At 31.2% G+C, this 22,262-nt stretch overlaps 1 protein-coding gene across 1 annotated transcript; it reads right to left on the bottom strand.

The window, feature by feature from the left end:
- Positions 1-12,524: 12,524 nt before the first annotated feature.
- Positions 12,525-20,743, bottom strand: LOC134727688 (uncharacterized). Its single transcript, XM_063592070.1, has 4 exons — positions 20,399-20,743; positions 15,280-15,295; positions 14,576-14,770; positions 12,525-12,946 (listed from the first exon to the last, which is right to left on the bottom strand). Exons 1-4 carry the CDS (start codon positions 20,741-20,743, stop codon positions 12,525-12,527), a joined length of 978 nt encoding a protein of 325 aa, XP_063448140.1.
- Between the last annotated feature and the right edge of the window lie 1,519 nt (positions 20,744-22,262).

Genomic DNA, 22,262 nt, shown 5'->3' with positions numbered 1-22,262 from the left:
TTAGTTTTTCAAAAAATTCAAAGTTTTGTATACAGGAAATCTATTAAAATGACCACATAATTGATATTCATGTCAACACCGAAGTGCTGACTACTGGGCTGGTGATACCCTCGGGGACGAAACGTCCACCTGCAGAGGCATCGACCCAGTGGTGTAAATTGTTATCAAAGGTACCAGGATTATAATTTAGTAAGCCAGACGCGCGTTTCGTCTACATTAGACTCATCAGTCACGCTCATATCAAAATAGTAATAAACCAAACAAATTCAAAGTTGAAGAGCATTGAGGATCCAAAATTCCAAAAAGTTGTGCCAAATACGGCTAAGGTAATCTATGCCTGGGATAAAAAAATCCTTAGTTTTTCGAAAAATTCAAATTTTTGTATACAGGAAATTTATAAAAATGACCACATACATGTAATTGATATTCATGTCAACACCGAAGTGCTGACTACTGGGCTGGTGATACCATCGGGGACGAAACGTCCACCAGCAGAGGCATCGACCCAGTGGTGTAAATTGTTATCAATGGTACCATGATTATAATTTAGTACGCCACACGTGCGTTTCGTCTACCCAAGACTCATCAGTGACGCTCATATCAAGCCTGACCTTCGTAAAACGTAAATTTTAATGTCGCGAAATTGTTGCATTGTCTTTTGCAACTACACAATGTGACGTTATATGTATACTCACGATGTCAAACGTAAAACTCTAGACATATTTCATGTATTTATACATTTCGCACGCTTCAGAATGGTTTCAACGTTGACTAAAAGATAGTTTCGGGACTTTCATGTTTATTTTTTTGAGAAATTACATACTATGAAAAATCAAAATTCAAAATGGGGGCTTTCTTTGTTACATACTGGTTGAACGTGGAATTTACACCTTCATAATATTTGTGAACATCAGATGAAAATTATCGTTACAAACGAATTACATCAGAATGCAAAATTCCTTTTTTTTAAATTCACGAAAGATTTTCTTTGTGAAGAACCAAACTGATTCCTACAACAAATGCACTGTCGATGAAATCACCAAGCTGCTCTACCTTTGGATCGACAACATATTCATTTAGCTTGGTGGTTGAAGAGTCAGCTGACAGTTAGTATCACAATTGGTAGTGAGTTTGCATCACTACTGGTCGACTTCTTTGTACTCATATGAAGTTAGTGTACTCATATGAAGCAAAATTCATATAGAACCTTATAGAGATAGGGGAAAAAATACACCTTTCGATGTTCATATATGTCAGTATCAGATACTAGTATATTCAAAACAACAACGTTTCACTGAGTTCTAACATCTATTGTAAACCAACTTACTTTTGCGAGTAGAAAAATAACGCCATTTTTAAGCTTCGCAAATGCGTAAGAAATCCCCAGAAAATCACCAAATTAAATTGCGGCGAAGAGGTCTAGAAAGAGTAAATAGCGAAATAAGGTATCTAGGTAAATGAATTGTTTTACAGTATTTTATATCAGTGAAATTCTAGCTAGTGGTTACAATTTGTTTAAGCAAGATTATAGTACCCAGACAATGAAATAAATCGATCAAAGTTCTGAATTTGGAGATTTAATCACAGATTTTGTTTTCAAGTACTGAGTAAAGTTTTATTACAGAGGACCAAGGAAGTGAAAGGTTGCCTATCGTTATCTCTATCGTTATCTCTAACTCAATATTAATACTAATTGGCAACTCATATGATAATTTCAATTATCAAATTATCAACTTCCAATGTCTCGGCAATAACATACCTAACGTTTGTTCCACCGGACAGCGTTTACACATCTTAGTTGAAACGTTAAGGAAATGCATATATTCAATGTACGGACGTCATTTAAGTAGTATTGTGTTCCTTGTATAGAAGCTGCCCCAACCGACATATTAAGAAGACAAACTTTACGTTTCCACATATGTTTTACGGACATCATCACAAATTTGTTGACCAGTACAATTGGCCTGTGTCACAAAATATTTGAAACATGTTCTGTAATTTTTGATTTTCAGATATTAGTATATTCTCCTGATCATTTTTTTTACCAATTGTATTCTATTCCCTATTGTGACATTTTTACTGAGTTTGAGTTCGTACGACTTAAGCTGTTGACCCAACCGGTCCTTGAAATATTCTCAGTTTTTGTTTGTTTCATTGATGTGTCTCGTCCTGATCGAAATACGGGATTTGCACATCGGTCAACTGTTATCGCCCTTTAAGAATTTTCAAAGATACAAGGCAGGCGCGTTAAGGGAAGATAACAAGTTTTTTGTTTCTATGCATATAGTGAGATAAAAATGATTTGTTTGTTTTCGTCGAGCTTATTTTTTACAGCTTTATCCTTCTAACTTTTTCTAAAGTTATCTGTGTATGTTTTTTTGTTTGATTATTCGTCTTTTATCAACACCGAATCGACTTATGAAAGACGCACATCAACATGGTAACTCTTTGCATTTTCCACAATGATATGTCTTATGTTTAAATCTTCGCAATGACAGAAGAGTTGGTGGTCGGCCGGTAACTGTTTCAATGTAATATTTCATTTTATGTAAATACTGATAGCTAAGTATACATTTAATCAAATAAGTATATGCAAAGTAGCATTGACTTAAGATTGTATGCCCTCAGTTTAACATATCATGTACTCTATATTCAGCTGTCTGCCTATCGCGGTGGAATTTGTTTTTTTTTCTGTATGCCGTTTTATCGATTTTAAATAATACCATACTTGTCAATAGCTTCTCAAAGTTTACATACGCCTTTTCAAAAAAATGCAGATAAATGTTATATATTGATTATCTATTAATAACTGATTTACTTATCACATGGTTATTAGATTATCTTCTACCAGAATATTTTAATTTCTTAGAGTCAGATAAATCCGTGAAATTGAAACATGGATTTCTATAAGCCTAACAACATTTGAATGTTCCTATATCAATACAAATTAGATTAAAAAATGTTTCACCCATTAACCAAGAGAAATTGTAATAAATAATGCACAATTATAATATCCATGAATGGTTCACATGAAAAACATATAGAGATCTTTTTTTAATAGTACATACTTCATACTTCATGTCTTATATATGATGCACTGTGTTCCGACGCTAAATTAAAACTGACGAGGAAAGGTAACAGCCCGCCACCAAAAGCTTCTTTTTTGTAAAGCCTAGGTGGTCGTATGGTCTTGCGCGTCGGGAACAGTGCAAGGCGATTTGGTGCTACAATATCGCAATAGAATGAACTCGAATCCCGGCGACAGAAAAAACAAAAGATCTGCGAAGCCAATTTATAGATTTATTGTTTGGCTGAGGTTTTAACGAATTATATATACAGATGTATTTTCAGCCTTGTATCACCCATCACTGATGGTGATCCGATGGATAAAATCTGTTGCAGAGTCGTCACTGGTTTAGACGTACTTGTAATATAAATATTTCTGTGACTGCATCTTACATTTACTTAAAAGATAATCAAGATGATCTCTAACAATTCCATCTTCAGGTTGCATTTCTGTAAATATTGACAATGCAATTTCCCATAGGAACTCATTTTACGGCTAAAACTGTACCTCTTTTACTTTGAAGTTTTGAAAAAAATCTTATCCTAGAATTGAAAATTCATTTGCACCACACTTTTTTTTAAAGGTAAAAAAATAGGGCTGTGCGGCATATTTTCAACGTTTATATGCCCTGAACTTTTCAGAGTTTAAACTTACAAAAATTTTCTTAACTACCCCTACATCGAATAAAGGTTACCACAGATTTCAATGTAAAACATATGCACGTGTTTATGTACTGGTAACATTCCCAAGTTCTGTCTCTACGATATGGAACACAGAGAGCATAACTGGGAACAAGTATGTAAACAAAATTAATATTTTTTGAATATTAAATTTCTCCCCAAAAGAGTGTTTTCAGAAACAAACAGTGCAACCTTCATGCCTTATATTACATGTATTGTGTTACGACGCTAGATTAAAACTTTCGAGGAAAGATAGACACTCGCGGCCACCGAAAGTATTATTTTTGTGAAGCCTAAAGTTGGTGATCGAGTGGTCCAACGCGTCGGACATGGTGCAAGGTGATTTGGTGCCACGATATCTAAGTAGAATAAATCCGAATCCCGGCGAGGGGAAAAAAACAATTTGCGAAATCAAAATTACAGGTCTAACATTGTTGGGCTGATGTTTAGACGATTTATATATTTACACACAAACATTTTCTTTAAAGCGGTGCAGAGAATTCTATATCGAAAATTTAATACACAAAAAGAATTTTAAAAGCAGCATTGTCTAGCGATTTCATTCATCTTGGGACTTTTAAAGACTATGAACGTCGTCATGGGGAACACATTAGCATTGTGACACAACGTCGATGTACATTTAACTGTTATGCATTTAGCTTGACGTCAAACACTTTTATGGACATTTTTGTCTAGTACTTTTCGGTATTCCTCTGTTGGTACTGTACATTTAAAGAACGGGAAAAATTTGAATTTCCCTCCCGCACAAATTTCTAAATGTTCGCTCAACGGAATTTTTCTTTACCCGGGTTGCTATATTTACTGTTTCTGGATCCTGACCAGTTCGCACACACTTTTTCCTGTTTGGCATATGCTGTTTTTTTTTTTACAGTTGGCACATGTTATACAATAGAGTAAATGTTCTGATTAACAAGTCATATTTGCGTTTGCAGTAAATTTATTACCATTTGTGAATATTTGGTACTGCCGATTTCTAAAAAAGTTATAATTGTCTCTGGAACATACTCCACAGCGTGAATCGCCACAAAATTTTACAGACGATATGTTTCAACTAATATATAGAATCGAGCTTTTTTAAGTTGACATTTCAAATTTTTCTGTTGTCTTCTACTGCAAATGATCAATTCTTCTTTTACCAAATTTTCATAGTATCACTTTGATATAATATCGGAAGATTTGATTTCATATCTTGAAGACATTTGGTATTAAATGACGGATCAATGGTAGTTACAAACGGGAGGACATTATCATATATAGGCTATCTGTTTCTTCTGTGTTCTAAGTTGATTTGGATACATTTCATTTTTTATTTCGATACTGTCATTTATAAGTTCTAATTGATATTTCTTTTGTAAATAAACTCGTCATAGACATGATAGATAACAGGATTACATTTTAGAGACTACTAACCTTCTTTCAAAGAGTTGTATCCAGTACAATTGAACATACCCATCTTGTCATACAATATGGAATGTTTCTTTTTGTATGGAATTGGTTGCATGATTCATACTGATGTGTGTCTGTATTCTTGTAATACATATATGTAACGATTTTGTTGTTTGAGAGTTTAATTAAAATGTTTAGAAAGTGAGTTCCAAGTTACGGCTTTCAATGGTGAATTTTATTGACGGATGTAATGAGTTCAGAAGTTTGTGGAATTTTTCTAAGTCGTCTGTTGATCTTTTCCATAATAGAAAACTTTTGTCTAGAAATCTTTTCCACTGGTCATAAACATAAGTTTTGAATTCCTGTTCAGACATCTGGCCAATAATTATATTTCATATAATATTTTTCTGAGTAAGCCATAACTTAATTGGCATATGTAGGCGCAGTTTTTTCATCCATTATGGTGCCTTTAAATTGTTTGGCTTTGTGCTTTTCTTTTAAAAGAAAATCCAAAAACAGTTATAAAGAGTTATTGTCATTATAAATATGTTAAAGCTTGAATACTATTTACCATCAAAATCAAAAATATTCTTAAACACTATATGTTAAAACTGTTGTACTTTGAGGAAGTTTATAGACCAAATGTTCCCTTTTACTCCACACCTGTATTTACACTATCTACGAATATATTAGTGTATCTCCTATTCTACTAGAACACAATTGAAATAGCCCAATTCGATCGTATTTATGAAAACATGACTTTTTTTTGGAAAATATCATTACATCGTTTTTGCGATCAAATATTATATTTTTTTTTTTATTTTTTTCATTTTTTTTTGAAACAATCAAAAATCTTAATTCCTTCGAACCCAAAAAAATATAGAAAAATACAAGCAAATACAAACTACAACTAGATTTGCCATTTCAAGCAACAGCAGATGTCTCCCTCCCCCCAATTGCAACTAAGCTGCAGCCATTTTTGAAAATTTTAAGAGTGAATGCACATATATGCATGGCTATACATCTTTCTCGCCAAATTCCCAAAATTTAATGAATGATGCCACATTTGTACATGAGAGGGAACATACCATAACAATTTCAATGGATTTGACATACCTTTTTAAGAACGTAAATGCTACTTTAAGGTTTTTGGATCATTTTGACCTTTTTTCCATTGTTTCAATGGAAACGGCAGCCGTTTTTTTAAAATTTCAAAGTCAAAAGTCTCATATATACTTGCAAGCTACATGTAACAATTATATCAAGTTTTATTAAGTTCAAAGCATTTCGAAAAGGTTGTCAAATTTTTTACGTTTCCATGTTAGCCATTTTTGAAATTCTAAAGTCAAAAGTCAAAAGTATCATCTTACCTTGCCAAGTAACAATTACAATGAATTTCATTAAGTTTAGAGCATTTTGAAATTTTAGAAATTTTTGACATTTTTGCTGGTTTCTTTTGTAACAGAGATCATTCCCAAAATTTAATGACAGATGCCACATTTGTACATGAGAGGAAACATACCATTAAAATTTCAATGGATTTGACATACAATTTTAAGAAAGTAAATGCTACTTACAGGTTTTTGGAGCATTTTGACCTTTTTTCCATTGTTTCAATGGTAACGGCAGCCTTTTTGAAGATTCCAACGCTTAATCCCATATCTACAAATGTTGCTGACCGATGCTGTAAAGTTTCATTAAATTTGGAGCATTTTGATATATTTGAAAGTTTTGGTGTAGTTTCCATGGCACCATAGTAGTTCCCATGATTGTCAGAATCGGCCAAAACCTGTATGTACTGGGCAACTGCATTGTACTAAAATTTAATGAATTTAAGTTTAAGTGTACCAAATAATTCACTAGTGATTTTTTTTCATATTTTGTCGGATTCCATGGTAACGTCAGCCATTTTTGAGTTTCAAAGTTGCACTGCTACTCTAAAGTCAGAGTTTGTAGGAGCGTTCGACTTTAATGTCAATATGTTATATTATTGATTTCAATTGTGTACATGTATTCTGATTAAATCGATTTAATGAGGGGTAGTTTAATTGATCATGCAGAAATGTACAATTTTTATATACATTAGACCGTTGATTTCCTCGGTTGTATGGTTTTACACTAGTAATGTTGGGGCCCTTAATAGCTTTTTGTTCGGTGTGAGCATAGGCTCCACGTAGAAGGCCGTTCATTGACCTATAATGGTTTAATTTTTAAAATGTTACTTGGATGGAGAGTTGTCTCATTGGTACTCACACCACATCTTCCTATATCTATGTTTAATGTTTATCATTGGATATTTTTCTTTGAAATAGAAAATAATGCACAGTTCCCGGGCAGTCCATATTGAAAATGTCTTCGTTTGTTTCTTCTTCGTAGTTAACGATTACCGATTTTGGAAATATCATAATAGTAATATTTCCATTAGACTTGAATAAACAAACTTTATCAAAATGACATATTTACAGCACGCTACTTGTGTGCATATTATATATGTTCTATTTATTTTAAATTTAAAATTGATACTTTATACATATATAGGACATCGAATGAAAAAAGGTTGTTAAGCGAAAATGGAAAATTGATTCACTTACAACAAACAATGTGCTACGTATAAGTCTTCTATACAATAACTTCCTCGTTGAATATAAAACGTACAGTACATAATGTTATATGTACTGCATAATTATAACGAAAACATATTTTCGAAACATAATTGCTAATATCCACATGTTTTTTGTCTCTGGTTTTTATTTTTCTTGTAAAACTTAAACCATCTACACTTTTTTGATAATCAGTATTAATTTGTTATAGTTAAAGAAAAATATTAAATGTTTTAGACATTACCAAGAACAGAATATCATATGATATAACAATCAAGTTATTTTTCATACAAAATGCAAACGTTTGCTGCTACATTTGTCATGTTTATGGTTTCACAACCTTATGTCGACCTCTTGCATCCGGATGAGCGTGTGCATGATTTGGTCTCAGTTTGATAGTGATTTCGCATGTTCTCAGCATAATAATCTTTTTCATATTAATTAAAAAGAAAATTAAACTTTGGACAGATTGATTTTGTTCAACGATTTTGTCCAAGAATAGTTAACAGATAAGACATTGATTATCACTTATTTTTTTGTTGTTGTTGTATACTTAAGTAAATAAAAACAGAAAAAGGAAAGTCAAAGATTTATTGTTGTACGTGATCCAATATTACGTACATGTATATCAATGATATTAATATGGATATGTATGTCGATGTCACGTAACAATCGGAGACCGTAGTAGGTTGGATTAACAGTAGATTCAATGTAGTTTAATCACAATTAAAATGAGTTGATAATATTCAATGTTAATATATAGTAAATAAACAATTATTGTACCAAAATAATGCTTTTCATAATGAGTAAAGTATTATTGTATTCTTATTCATCTGAGTTTAGTTTAGCGATGACAAAAATGAGAATATAACAGCAACAGAATTAGACAATATACGTATAGTGTCTTGAAATATGAAATTTATTTGTATGAGGCTTAGAAACGGAAAAATGCGAGGTTCTACCGAGCATTTTCCCGTTTCGTGCCGAATACAAATAAATTTCATATTTCAAGACACTATACGTATATTGTTTTTATACTGAAATCGAAAAAAAAAACCGAAAAATGAAAAAAACATGTAACAAAAATTGTTAAAAAAAGTGTTTGGAATTTCCCTCTTGAGGTACCATTTTGGGGTATTTCCCTATGAGCGTAGTCCAGGTGGTAAGACATTGGCGTATTTTAAAGGAATTAGAAAGGGAAAATGAACTTAATTAATAACATTTGTTAAACATGATATATAAATAACCAATTTGAACACATAAAAGTTTAAATTGAAAAAATATTGACCATTGTTACTTTACGTTGTCATGGTCGTGACGTGATGTTGTTGATGAAATACAATAAGGAGGCGGGGCTTATAGGTCATTTGGGGTCATTGACGTATAAAGCTAACGTTTATACGTATAGCTTTATCTGTACAGTAAACTAGTTGATTGCAGTATAAAGGGTATTAACAGTGCGAAATGTGTCTTTACACAATTCAGGCACAATTTATACTGTTGATATAGTGCCAAGACATGTTCAAGACCACCAAAAATGTGTCACATATATTCAAACAGATTTAAGACTCTCAAGAATATATCAAGACGAATTCAGACATTATCAAGAATGTCAAGAATATGTCAAAACATATTCAGAAATTATCAAGAATATCAAGGATATTCCAAGACTGATCAAGACTGTTATCAGATGATACAGAATGTGTAAAGACATTTTTAGACAATGTTAATACTGTCAAGACATTTGTCAAGAAAAATCAATTTTCTGAGACAAATTCATACTTTGTAAAGATTTTACAAAAATTATAATTTAGACAAAGAAAGAATGTCTAGTAAAAATTCATGCTAATTAAACAAAAATTGGTCTTTTCAGACTTTATGACTTTTGTAGTAAAGGCTACAACAGTTTAAACATATGATCATCGGTGACCGTAGTAGATCAGATCAACCGTAGATTTAATGTAGTTTAATCAAAAGTAAAATGAGTTGTTAACGATCATTCTCACTATTGTTTTCTTTCCTCTGGAACTGTTGTAATTATTATACCCGTTACCAAAATAAAAACGCATACCAACTTCAGAAGGTTAAGTTGACCTTAGGTTTATGTTTGTTACATTTTTGTTTAATTTTGTTTATTTTTGCTATAAAGCTCCTAGTTGCAGTATAATCAACGGGACTGGGTAAAGTTTTGGAGCAATGCCGATGAAGGTCAATTTACAAAAGAGATTTGAACACACGAAATTTAAAAAGTGTTTATTTCATTTACCCTGTCGAATCATTAGATCCCGTCATTCCCTTTATTGTGCAATTTTCTGATTTGTATTGAGCATAATGATGTATAGCTATCAAACAGGTTCCAATCAAAGACGATTATTCAAGAAACATTTACTTTAACATGAATTTCATAACAATAATCCAATGTTTTTTAATTTAAATTATATGCCACTAGACTATCTATAGTGACCATTATAATAAAATTGAGAATGGAAATGAGGAATGTGTCAAAGAGACAACAACCCGACCAAATAAAAAAACAACAGCAGAAGGTCACCAACAGGTCCTCAATGTAGCGATAAATTCCCGCACCCGAATGTATGTTTTATGTGAATTGAATTTACAATATGACGTTATAACAAAATAATACAAGGGATATTTATTTTACCTTGTGTTCATTTCCAAAATAATCCGTCGCCGTGAGTTTGTGTTAAATAATTGACCCATGTGTCCTCACATAAACCAAAACGTACCATCTTGTCCATCAATCAAACATTTTTGATCAGGTCATCTACGATTGACATTTTCATTAGGTTTATGATTTCAAGGTTATTGGCCTCGAGAATAACAATTAGGAGTCGGTTTAACAAAACACTTACGACTAAGATTGATCGTAAGTCGTGATCTATACAGTATGCTGACAATCACTCAGTCTTAGTGGTAAGTTTATTTTTGTGAAACCGATTCTAGAATTGAGTAATCGAAAAGTATTTTTGTTGCTGTAAAGTTCGAAGCGTTAATGTAATTTCAAGTATAGAAGTGTGGCGAAAGATACCAGAGCGACATTCAAACTCAATAAACCGACAACGCCATGGCTAAAAAAAGAGATAAACAGAAAAAAAACAACTAAAGGCTAAGCAACACGAACCCAGACAAAAGCTAGAGGTGATCTCAGTTGCTCCGTAACGTTAAGTCGGGTTGCTCATAAAAGTTTTTTTACTTAAAAAAATATTATCAGCTGTACTCTTGTAATTGAGTATTTATGATACAAAAAGTGAAATCACGAAAATACTGAACTCCGACGTTTTGTCATGATTTGCTTTGGAATGCTACTTTTAATAAAAGTTTCAACATAAATAAAAAATAAAGGCAACAGTAGTATACCGCTGTTCAAAACTCATAAATCTATGTACAAAAACAAAATCGGGGTAACAAACTAAAACCGAGGGAAACGCGGTAAAAATAAAGAGGAGAACAACGACACAACACCGAAACGCAACACATACAGAAACGGACCAAGCATCAGACAAAATCCCACGAGAATAACAAATATAACATCAAAACCAAATACATGAATTTAGGATAGACAAGTACCGTGCCACGTCTTATCTTAATATCTCAAAAATAAGAGAAAACAAACAACACAACGTTAAAATGCAACACACACAGAAACGAACAATAATATAACAATGGCCATCTTTCTGACTTGGTACAGGACATTTTAAAGGGGAATAAAAATGGTGGGTTGAACCTGGTTTTGTGGCATGACAAACCTCGCAAAGTTAAATATAACATTGAAATGACAACATAATATTACAGGACTACACTACAAATAAATAGGAGAACATATTAGACAAAGAAACACATGATTAATAGATAACAAAAAGCATCAGGTATACAATTCAATACGCCAAAAACGCGCCTCGTCTACACACGACTCACCAGTGACGCCCAGATATAAAAGATCGAAAGTGAAAAAAAGTACAAAGTTGTACTCATCGAAGATCAAAAGTTGAAAAAGTTTGTGCCAAATACGGCGTTGTTTTTATGCTTGGGATAAGAACATCCTTATTATTTAAAACAATTAATGTTATTGCAAACAGTAAATTTTTTCAAATGAATATGAAAGAGATATACATAATGAAACTGAGGTATTAACTAATTTCAGAAAACTAAACCCGAATATATAATGCTAAGACCAACACAGAATAGACACACCCGACTCAGTCCAGTGATCAACGCAATAAATCACAAAAAAATGAAGTCACATACTATGACAAAAAAGGCACAAACATTACGCCACATTTGAAATTTATGAAATTTAGAAACAGCATGATGTCACATATGAAAAACTATAATTCAAAAGTAAGATAGAATTAGGATTGATTTAAGATTATATTAGAACTAAGTACTGATTTTACATTTAAACACAATGCATATTGCAATACTTATTAAAAGCAATTAACTACAATAAATATATGTCTACTTTGATGTTTTATTAAAAGTTATACTCATATCAGTATTGCACACAAGAAAAGCGAGACAATATCTTTACGATTTACTGGTAGCTGTGGAAATATATTCAAAGTTTTAATGCGAGGTTTTTTAGTACGATATTACTAAATTAACGTTAAGAAGCGTTACTATCACTAATAATTCAACTACATGCTATTAGAACCATTTCTTTCAAGTTTTATATGTAATTGACAATAAATTATTAACATTTTTACTTTATCTTTTTTTGTATTTTTCATGAATATTGCTCACAATTATTAGTCATTTTGAGTCCGATATTTCATCTAAAGAATCCACAAAATTAATTGACTCAATGTAACCTTCTTTATAAATTTTTTCCAGTGCTTTCACTCTAAAAAAGTTTTGTATATCCTGTATTGATTTTACATCAAGGTGATGGTCAATAAATTCAACTTTCAGGGAAGTATCGGTTTTGAGTCCAAATAACCAGGAGGATTTCTTCTCTGTCACAATTTCATGTGGAGTAAGTGCAAAGTCCATTTTGTATAAAACATACATGCAATCGACATATTGCTGATCTTTAGATCTGCCAAACGCAATCAACCCATATATTATCCCCGAATCATCAGGTTGTTTGAAATTCCATTCTACCATTCTGGACTTCCATTCTTTTTTCGTGCACAGTGCGGAATTAATATTTGTTCGCACGTCGTTATCAATTCCTGCAACAAGAAAGTGATCTAAAGCTTGAATTAAACACTACATGTAATAATTTATTTGATTTAGAAGATGATAATTAAAAATTTGTTTAAGACTCAGTTAAAATAGATAAAGTTTGTTTTTTTTTGTCTGAGAAAAAGGTGAAAAAGGCGTTCTATGATCTTACGGTCACATATACATTTCTTATCATCAATTTGACATTACTGGCAATATACTAAATAATTCATTTCGCATGACTTAAAAAGAAAGATCCAATGAGCAAATGATGTATTTAATCGGTTTATATTTTAAAAAGATGATTGGGTATTTACACCTACTCCGGCCAGATTTAATCGTTTTAGCTGTTATAAATTTGTCTTAGCTTCCAGTCTCTTACTTGTAAAATGGTAGGTTTTTAACAGCTTGATTTTGAGCAAACTTAATTACGTCAATCAACAAAAACTCGTTGTATGCATAAATATTGTGACATAATCATGTTTGAGCATCGTCTATTACTTTTTAATAAACAGTTAACATTTTGAAAGCATGCGGTTACTTGAATATGGAGAAGGATGCGACATTTATATGGCAAAATTGGTGTGCTGTAGTAATTTGCAAAGCGGCCATATTGTCATATCATGACTAAAGTTTTTACAATAGGATTATATTTGCGCCAAGAATAAACATGCACAAAAAAACAGTGTCTACTTTGAAAACTTTTAGTTTGAAACACAACACTAACTACACCAAACACATGATGGACTATATCATATGTGCTGCAGAAAGCTGATTAGATGATACGACTTATGTGGCATCATTCGTGTTGCTCGTGAATTAGTTCACATTTGGTAACAAGCCTCGGGCTCGTACGATGATACCACATTCAGTGAAAATAAGGCTAACATATTTTAAACCTGTGATCATCGGTGACGTTATTGATCTTTAGTGGTCAATTAACCTGTGATGACGTTCGTAAATATTTCGAAAGGATGACCTCAAACTAGCTAGTTTTGCACGTTACTATTTACTTAGTTATACAGGTAAATAGAATGTCATTGAAAAACAGACGCATATCGGTAGGTGTTTTCCCTTTGGACCGATCGTTTGGTATACAAATTGGGTGTGTTTGATTATTCAAAATTAACACTTTTGATATCTATTCAGCCGTTTCTATTCTTTTCTTGTGGATACATTTATAATAACAATTATTGTTATTAATTTAATTATTATTATGCTTCATGCTTATTAGAAAATTGCAAATTTATATAATGTGCAATATAAACATAACGTAATATATTCATGTATATTATGGATAAGACGGAACTACGTGGAAAAACTTGTGTCAAATCCTTTTGTTTTGTACAATAAGATTTAAAATTGAATCAAATACGTAGCTACTTGTAACACTTTGTTTGACACTTTCCTTTTAACAGTAACCCTCTTTCAAGAAAGTAATAATAAGAAATACAAGATCTTGAATATAGAAAGAATTGTGAGATTCGAATTTTCTAGAACTTTTCATTTTTATATGCGATTCACAATTATAGCCAGGACAATTTCATCAGTGTTTTATTATATTAGAACGGATTCTTTTTCAATTAAAAAAAAGAAAAAAGAAAAAAAAGATCTATATCAAATGCAAATGTGTTTACCTTCAAATGCACATTGCAAATAATCTAAATAACTATCTAAATTCGAATATGGTATTTTTGTAGCATTCATAACTTCACAACCTTCTGAAAACTTGTCAAACATTTCTCCTTCTAACTCCCTCTGCACTTTTGTGGCATCGTGTTTTGAAACCTGTAATGCAATACATATATTTATGCATGACGATAATTTATTTTCTAAAAAGTAAGTCTGTGAACTTTAATATGATGGTTTCTAAAAGATGTAAAAAAACAACATGTTTTCGGTGAGCCAACACTACAGAACCAAAACATCCCAACCATGACGTTAACAACAAAAAATATTCTAGTTATCATTGTTAATACAGAAAAGCGCTTAGGATAATCGAAATTAATAAAGTGTTATTTTTCATTTCATTTTAATGTGCTAAAAAAAACCTTTATTGTTTTGTTTATTCCTGTCAGTGCCAAAAAAACAATTTATCGCATGAAAGTAATGTAAAACACAAACAGATGACCGGATTACCTTATGAGTGAACCATGAAAAAATCAGGAATAGTATTTTGTTAATTTTTGCAGCAAAGAATCCCTGCATTAGTGTTAAAGGGATATTTCCTGTTCAATTACATAGTACTATGCAAAGTTTTGAGCACCGTGTTTTGGTACTGAAATACATGTCAACATCAGTAAAATCGTTAAATTGATGTATGTTAAAACAAGACAAATACTATCTGAGTTTGGAACCTGAAAAACATGTAGGTGTCTAAGTAGGGTATTCATTAATTCTGTTTTGCCCTTTTCCAACTTTTCATAAGGGACCGTTCAATATTTATCAGATGGATTGGCCGGTGCATTCTTAATATTGATTCATTAAAAAAGTGATTGCCCATCCTTTTAAATTCTGAAAAAAAGTCCTCGCCCATCTAAAAAAATCTGTAAAAAAGTTCTTGCCCCTCTAAAGCTTAAAACAATAAAAAAATATTAAAGTTCTTTTTTACTTGAAAGTTTTCAAGTTTATGTCTTCAAATCAAAGAATAGACTTTGGTGTAAATACAAAATTTAAAATGTGCTAGTTAATTCCATTGTATATAAATATTTATGTGTGTATCAGAACCTTACATTCTGTTGTTTTTAAAACAGTATGACTATATATATATAGAAAGAAAGAAACATTTTTGGGTTGATGTTTAGACGAGTTGTATATATAATTATATATATACATGAATATATTTGCAGCCTCAGATACAATATTGATTTAAAATAAATGAAATAATTTAAACTAAGGGACAATTACTCTTGGACTAGTAAAACATTATCATATGCTGAATTACTAATTATTGTCTTAATAACACATCATGTTAAATATAGTTCAAATACCAATGTCCCTTTATCTAATCTACTTATTTATAGTCTTTCTATGCAATTTAGGCAGACATATTTTTTACTTTGGTGTACCCTTTTTCACCCATTAATTAATTCCGTACATTTGACAGAACAACACCAAACAACCTAGCATTCTGTATGATTAATATAGGAATGAGATAGCTGTAGAGTTATAAAAAAAATTAAAGAGGACTAACCAATGCTTTGGCCTAAACTGAAAATTTAGCCTTTTTTTAACCTTTTTATTAAATCCATAAGAATGACACCAATTCACCAAACTACCAAACATTGGTGTTCTGTAAGATCAATATATAAATGGAATAGCTAAAGAGTTTTATGGAAATCCATGTTAATTTGAAAAAGTTATAAAAAAATAGGATGACTATCTGGATTAAGCCTAAACTGAAAAGTTTAGCTTTTTTTTTTAACCTATTTATTAAATCTATAGAATGACAGCAATTAACCAAGCTACCAAACAACCTGATATTCAGTAAGATCAATGTACAAATGAAATAGCTATAGAGTTTTATGGAAATCCATGTTAATTTGAAAAAGTTATGGATAAAATTAAAGATGACTATCTGGATTTAGTCAAAACTGAAAAATTTAGCCTTTTTTTAACCTATTAATTAAATCTATAGAATGACAGCAATTCACCAAGCAACCAAACAACCTGATATTCTGTACAATCAATATATAAATGAAATAGCTAAAGAGTTGTATGGAAATTCATGTTAATTTGAAAAAAGTTATGAAAAATATTAAAGATGACTATCTGGATTTAGCCTTTTTTTAACCTATTTATTTAATCTATAGAATGACAGTAATTTACCAAGCTACCAAACAACCTGGTATTCTGTAAGATCAATATATAAATGTAATAATTGTAGAGTTTTATGAAAATGCCAGTTGATTTGAAATACTTATGACAAAAATTAAAGATGACCATCTGGATTTAGCCAAGACTGAAAATTTTAGCTTTTTTAACCTATTTATTAAATCTATAGAATGACAGCAATCACCCAGCTACCAAACAACCTGATATTCTGTTAGATTAATATATAAATGAAATAGCTATAGAGTTTTATGGAAATCCATGTTAATTTGAAAAAGTTATGAAAAAAATTAAAGATGACTATCTGGATTTAGTCAAGACTGAAAAATTTAGCCTTTTTTAACCTATTTATTAAATCTATAGAATGACAGCAATCCACCAAGCTACCAAACAACCTGGTATTTTCTAAGATCAATATATAGATGTAATAATTGTAGAGTTTTATGAAAATGCCAGTTGATTTGAAAAAGTTATGAAAAAATTTAAAGATGACTATCTGGGTTTAGTCAAAACTGAAAAATTTAGCCTTTTTTTTTAACCTATTTATTAAATCTATGAAATGACAGCAATTCACCAAACTACCTGGTATTCCGTAAGATCAATATATAAATGAAATAATTGTAGGGTTTTATGAAAATACCAGTTGATTTGAAAAAGTTTTAAAACATTTTAAGATGACTATCTGGATTTGGCCTAAACTGAAAATTTTTGTTCAGACCATGTCCCTTATGTTTTTTGTGCCTGCTAAATGAATTTCCTACACAGGGATAAAATTGAGAGCAATTTTTTTCAATAAAATAAGTACTAGGCCATCCACTATACATATTAAAAAAAGTTCTCGCCCATCCAAATATTTCCACAAAAAAAGTGCTTGCCCCGCCCCATTTAGCACCGGCCCATCCATCTGATAAATATTGAACGGTCCCTAAATCATGACAGAAAACAGTAGAGTTACATAATATAATCGTAAAAGTGCTTTCAATGCAGTTTTTCATATAATCAATATTTTGAAAGTGGTATATGAGACAATATCTTAAAATTGTCTAATTGTTGGCAATTCAATAGGAATTCCCCCCCCCCCCCAAAAAAAAAATAATAATATTTTTTTCCTTTCAAACGGGTATTTTAATGGCCCAAATCGAGGAACAAACATTGAGGATTAATGAACTGTTGTCTGTAATTCAAACAATTGTAAAATGTGCTTATTTTTGCATTTTTAAAAACGGTACTAACAAATTCCTGTTCTTTCCTGTTACCAAATGAATCGATATAAAAAAGGTTCTAATGGGAATAAAGAATAAGTTAAAGATACTATTTCTGGTTTACAAGTATATCCTACAATATTTTGTATCAAAAGCCAATTATTTATTTTTAGTTTACAATACAAAAGGTTAAGAAATATACTAAAATATTGTCCGATATGTCGGTAACATGAAGGAGTCTTGAGTAACAGGACAGAGTTGGTAACAGGAAGGAATTACTTTTTCAAAACAATTCCTTTATTTCATAGTTTAAGGAAAAAACATCATTACAAATTTTTCACTATTGGAAGATAATAGCGACCAATGTAATTTATCTTATAAAAAATTATTTGCTAGATGAACAATCTTCCTAGGAAATAAAACATTCAAAAATAAATTCCTTTCTGTTACCATTAATTATACTAGAACTGCACAATGTTCCCAGCTGTTATCTAAAGTCAAAAACCTGTCTTTTCACTCAAAACACCGTATTTCATATTGAGATTAATCCAATATGATAATAATAACTTATATGAAATGCATTGGTTGGCATATAGTAGATTAACTTTGTGTTTCATCAGTGAAATTGTCCTTTAACATCCTTGCTTTTACTGATTGTAACTATGCTGTTACTTTTCATCAAGTAACATGACAGAACGTAGCCGGAAGGAATTACACAGTACTTTTTGTCCTTTTATTTGTGTGGAAGTTTACTTCCATCTACATGTCAATTTAATAAGATACTATAACACAGATTGGATGTCACAGTGCTGACAATCACATATTATAAAAAAGGTATACAAACAAGCTGTACCAGGAGAGAACAACAAAATTATTCTTCACTAAATTCTTATCTTGGGTGAGCTCGGATTTTTCAAACTGGCTGCTATTCAAATTATACATGTGGAGTCATACATGCGGGGAATGACGCTCTTTCCAATGCATTATAAGACATCAAGGCATGGTCTTTTAAACGTTTACCCTGGGGGAAACCCAGTGGAAATACCCCATTGGGACAAAAAGTAGATTTTCTTAAATTTGAAAAATGATATTATATGCTTTAGGTATAACAAAAACAGACCAGTAAGGGACAAGTATCTTATGTTATCTATCATATAAGTGAACATCGGAAGCTGTTTATTTAATTTGAAATTTCTTTGAATGATTTAGTTGTCAGAAATCAACACTGGACACCATGATTTGTTTAAAGGGGAAAAGGGGGGGGGGGGGGTAAACACTCAAACTATTTTTTTGGAAGAAATGTAAGAAGGAGTGTTTTATTCGCATTTGTTGGTGCAATATAAACTTAAGGTGATACTGAAACTTAACATTTTCTAAAAAGATAGTTGAATAAAAAAATAATTGCCAGTGAAAGAGACGTTTTGCCGATATTGTCTTATAGACCGTTTTTTAAAAAATAGTCTATCTGCACTAGTTTGAACTGGTATGAGCTATTGCTGATGAAAACCTGTCATATAAGTTAACAACACTTGTATACATGCATGGTAAAACAATGCATTATTTTATACAATTAATGTTTCCAAATAAAACATAATTTCAAACAAAAGATCGATCGACACTGATTTTATTATTTTGACGAGACAATGCTGATATTGACCTATGATTCCGTTTTTATAGAAATTTGGCATATACTGTTAACATGGGCATACGTGCATTACAATTTCCCATATTATTAACATTTCAAAGCGCGGCATTACTAATTTGAAATTGTACACATAAAAGTGCTAACAAGACCGAACGGATAGACGGACGGACAACGCTTTGCACGGTACCTCCAGTTGGACAAAAAAGAGAATGAACCATGCTATTCAATATACTTCAATTATGTGAAATTAATAGGTCCTCACAAAAAAAGAGAGACGAAAGATATATTGTACATAAAGTCATCATAGATAGATATTGGAAGATGTGGTGTGAGTGCCAATGAGACAACTTTTCATCCAAATAACAAGTTAAATTTAAAAAAAAGTAAACCATTATAGGTCAATGTACGGCCTTCAATAGGGAGCCTTGGCTCACATCGAACAACAAGCTATAAAGGGCCCCTAAATTACTAGTGTAAAACCATTCAAACGGAAAAACCAACGGTCTTATCTATATAAAAAAACGAGAAAGACACCAGGATTAAACTTAGTATTAACGCCAAACGCGAGTTACTTCTAAAAACTAAAACTCAAATGTTGCAAACATACAGACAACGCAATGGCTAAAAAAGATTAAAAAACCACAGATAAACAATAATGCACAAAATACAACATGTAACACAAAAAAATGCGCAACGCAAACCTCACAAAAAAACTGGGGGTAAATATAGTGATTTTAATTATTTTTTTAAATTTAGTTTTCGTACTTCGATTCATAACTTACTTTTACAGAAATAATGCAGTCTATAAGATTTCTGGCATTAGACTCATCCTTATCGTATTTTCTTTTCATACATTCATCCTTTTTACTTTTGTCTGTTGTACTAATTTCTCTGTCTGTCGTCGGCTTCAAATTTTCGTTAAACAAACAACCGTCCTTTTCTGCCAGCGTCATTTCAGTTTTGTTTGAAATACATTTGTTCTTTTCTGCTATCGAATTTTCTGATTTTTTTAACGAAGCATTGTCCTTTTCTGTGACCGACTCTTCAGTTCCGTCCGACGAACTATCGTTCTTTCCTTTCATTGACTTTTTAGTTTTGCCTTTTTTCCCATCGTCTGTTTTTTCCATCGTTTTTTTTCTTTTGTCTAATGCACCGTCGCCTTTTTCTGCAGTTTTCTAAATTAAAATATGCCTATAGTTATTGACTATTACCTTGAAAACACTAGATATACTCCCACATCACTTACAAGTTGTTTCAAGACTATCTAAAAACATATTATTAGGAAATTATCTTAAAGCATTGATTGTAAAAAAGCAGATTTCAAAACCCGCGGATACCCCATGAATGGCTCTAAAAAGGGAGGTTCCAAAATATACAATTTTTATTTTTGTATGTTAAGCGTTACAATTCGATTCGACTAATTCGATCAAATATATCACTCTCCACATGGTCTGGAATTTTTGAGAAAAAGTGCATATAAGAATTTGATTGTGTTGTTTGGTTTTGTCATTTGATTAGGGACTTTTCATTTTGAATTTCCTCGAAGTTCAGTATTTTTGTGATATTACTTTTAATTGAATAACATTGATGATGACTGAAGTGTTGTGATTTTTAAATGATCTCAAATGCTTAATATCAGTATCAATTTCACTTTGAAAAGATGCACAACAATAATGTATAAATGCATACTAGCTGTTTGTTAAGACATAAAACATCATTCGTGAATTATTATGTTATGTTGAACCTTTGTTTTACATGGTCCGTTTGTTTTCAATTTCCAAAAAGTAGTTATTTCGAGATGTAATTACTGGACAGAAGCTTTGAAACCTAAAAATGGTTTCATAACAAATGCATGTCTATTTTTCAATAATTCAGTCAGAATCAAGTTTCCCTTAATCTGGTCAATTTCAGACAAATATCAGATAAACTCATAGAAAAATGATTTTTTTTAGGATAGTCAGTATTATTAAATAAATTCAAATTTTCATTAGTATTATTGAATAATTTCAATGAATAGTAAACGCAATATTGTTAAATCTAAAATGTCTATGTGCTTTTACTGCATGTATGATACCAACTAGCTTTATTTTTCTTTCATACTAATTTGTATTTCATGAATAACCAAGAGTAAAGATTTAAAAACAACAACAATATTATTTAATGATCTGTCCACAGAAACAAAAACATTTTTTTTTTTTAGATATTTCAGACATTTCACTGCCTGTTTATGTTCGAAAACAGACACAGAGCGACGATTTACACTTGTTTTCAACTTTTGGGTCATGCATTGTATCAAAGGTCTACTTGATTTAGCCCATTCTGACAAGAATAAACCTTGATTGTTTTGTTCATACTCTGGCATAATATCACCGAAGTATAGGAAATGTTAATTTATCTCAAAAATATTCTAAAAATTCATTTAATCAAAGCAAACATTGTTTCACAATGTTATTGAATAAAAGATTATCAAATACACGAAGAAGCAAACTGATGCATCAAACATATACAAGACAGGTCATGACATGAAAAGATGAGAACTTTTATAATTATTTCACAAACATGCAATACATTTCATTAAATTATTATAAATCTTGTCTAAGTCAAGATGATACACAAACTTCACTTACTTAAATGATATGCTATATT

Source organism: Mytilus trossulus, chromosome 8 (genome assembly GCF_036588685.1).
Source record: "Mytilus trossulus isolate FHL-02 chromosome 8, PNRI_Mtr1.1.1.hap1, whole genome shotgun sequence".
Taxonomy (NCBI): Eukaryota; Metazoa; Mollusca; class Bivalvia; order Mytilida; family Mytilidae; genus Mytilus; species Mytilus trossulus.
This window is presented reverse-complemented; position numbering and strand designations above follow the sequence as displayed.

What these genes read in the sequence shown, in the direction of transcription:
- LOC134727688 (XM_063592070.1), bottom strand. Translation starts at nt 20,743, where the DNA reads ATGGAAAAAACAGACGATGGGAAAAAAGGCAAAACTAAAAAGTCAATG. An exon ending in TTTGCAATGTGCATTTGAAG is followed by an intron (nt 12,947 to 14,575) that starts GTAAACACATTT and finishes TTCTTGTTGCAG; the next exon opens with GAATTGATAACGACGTGCGA.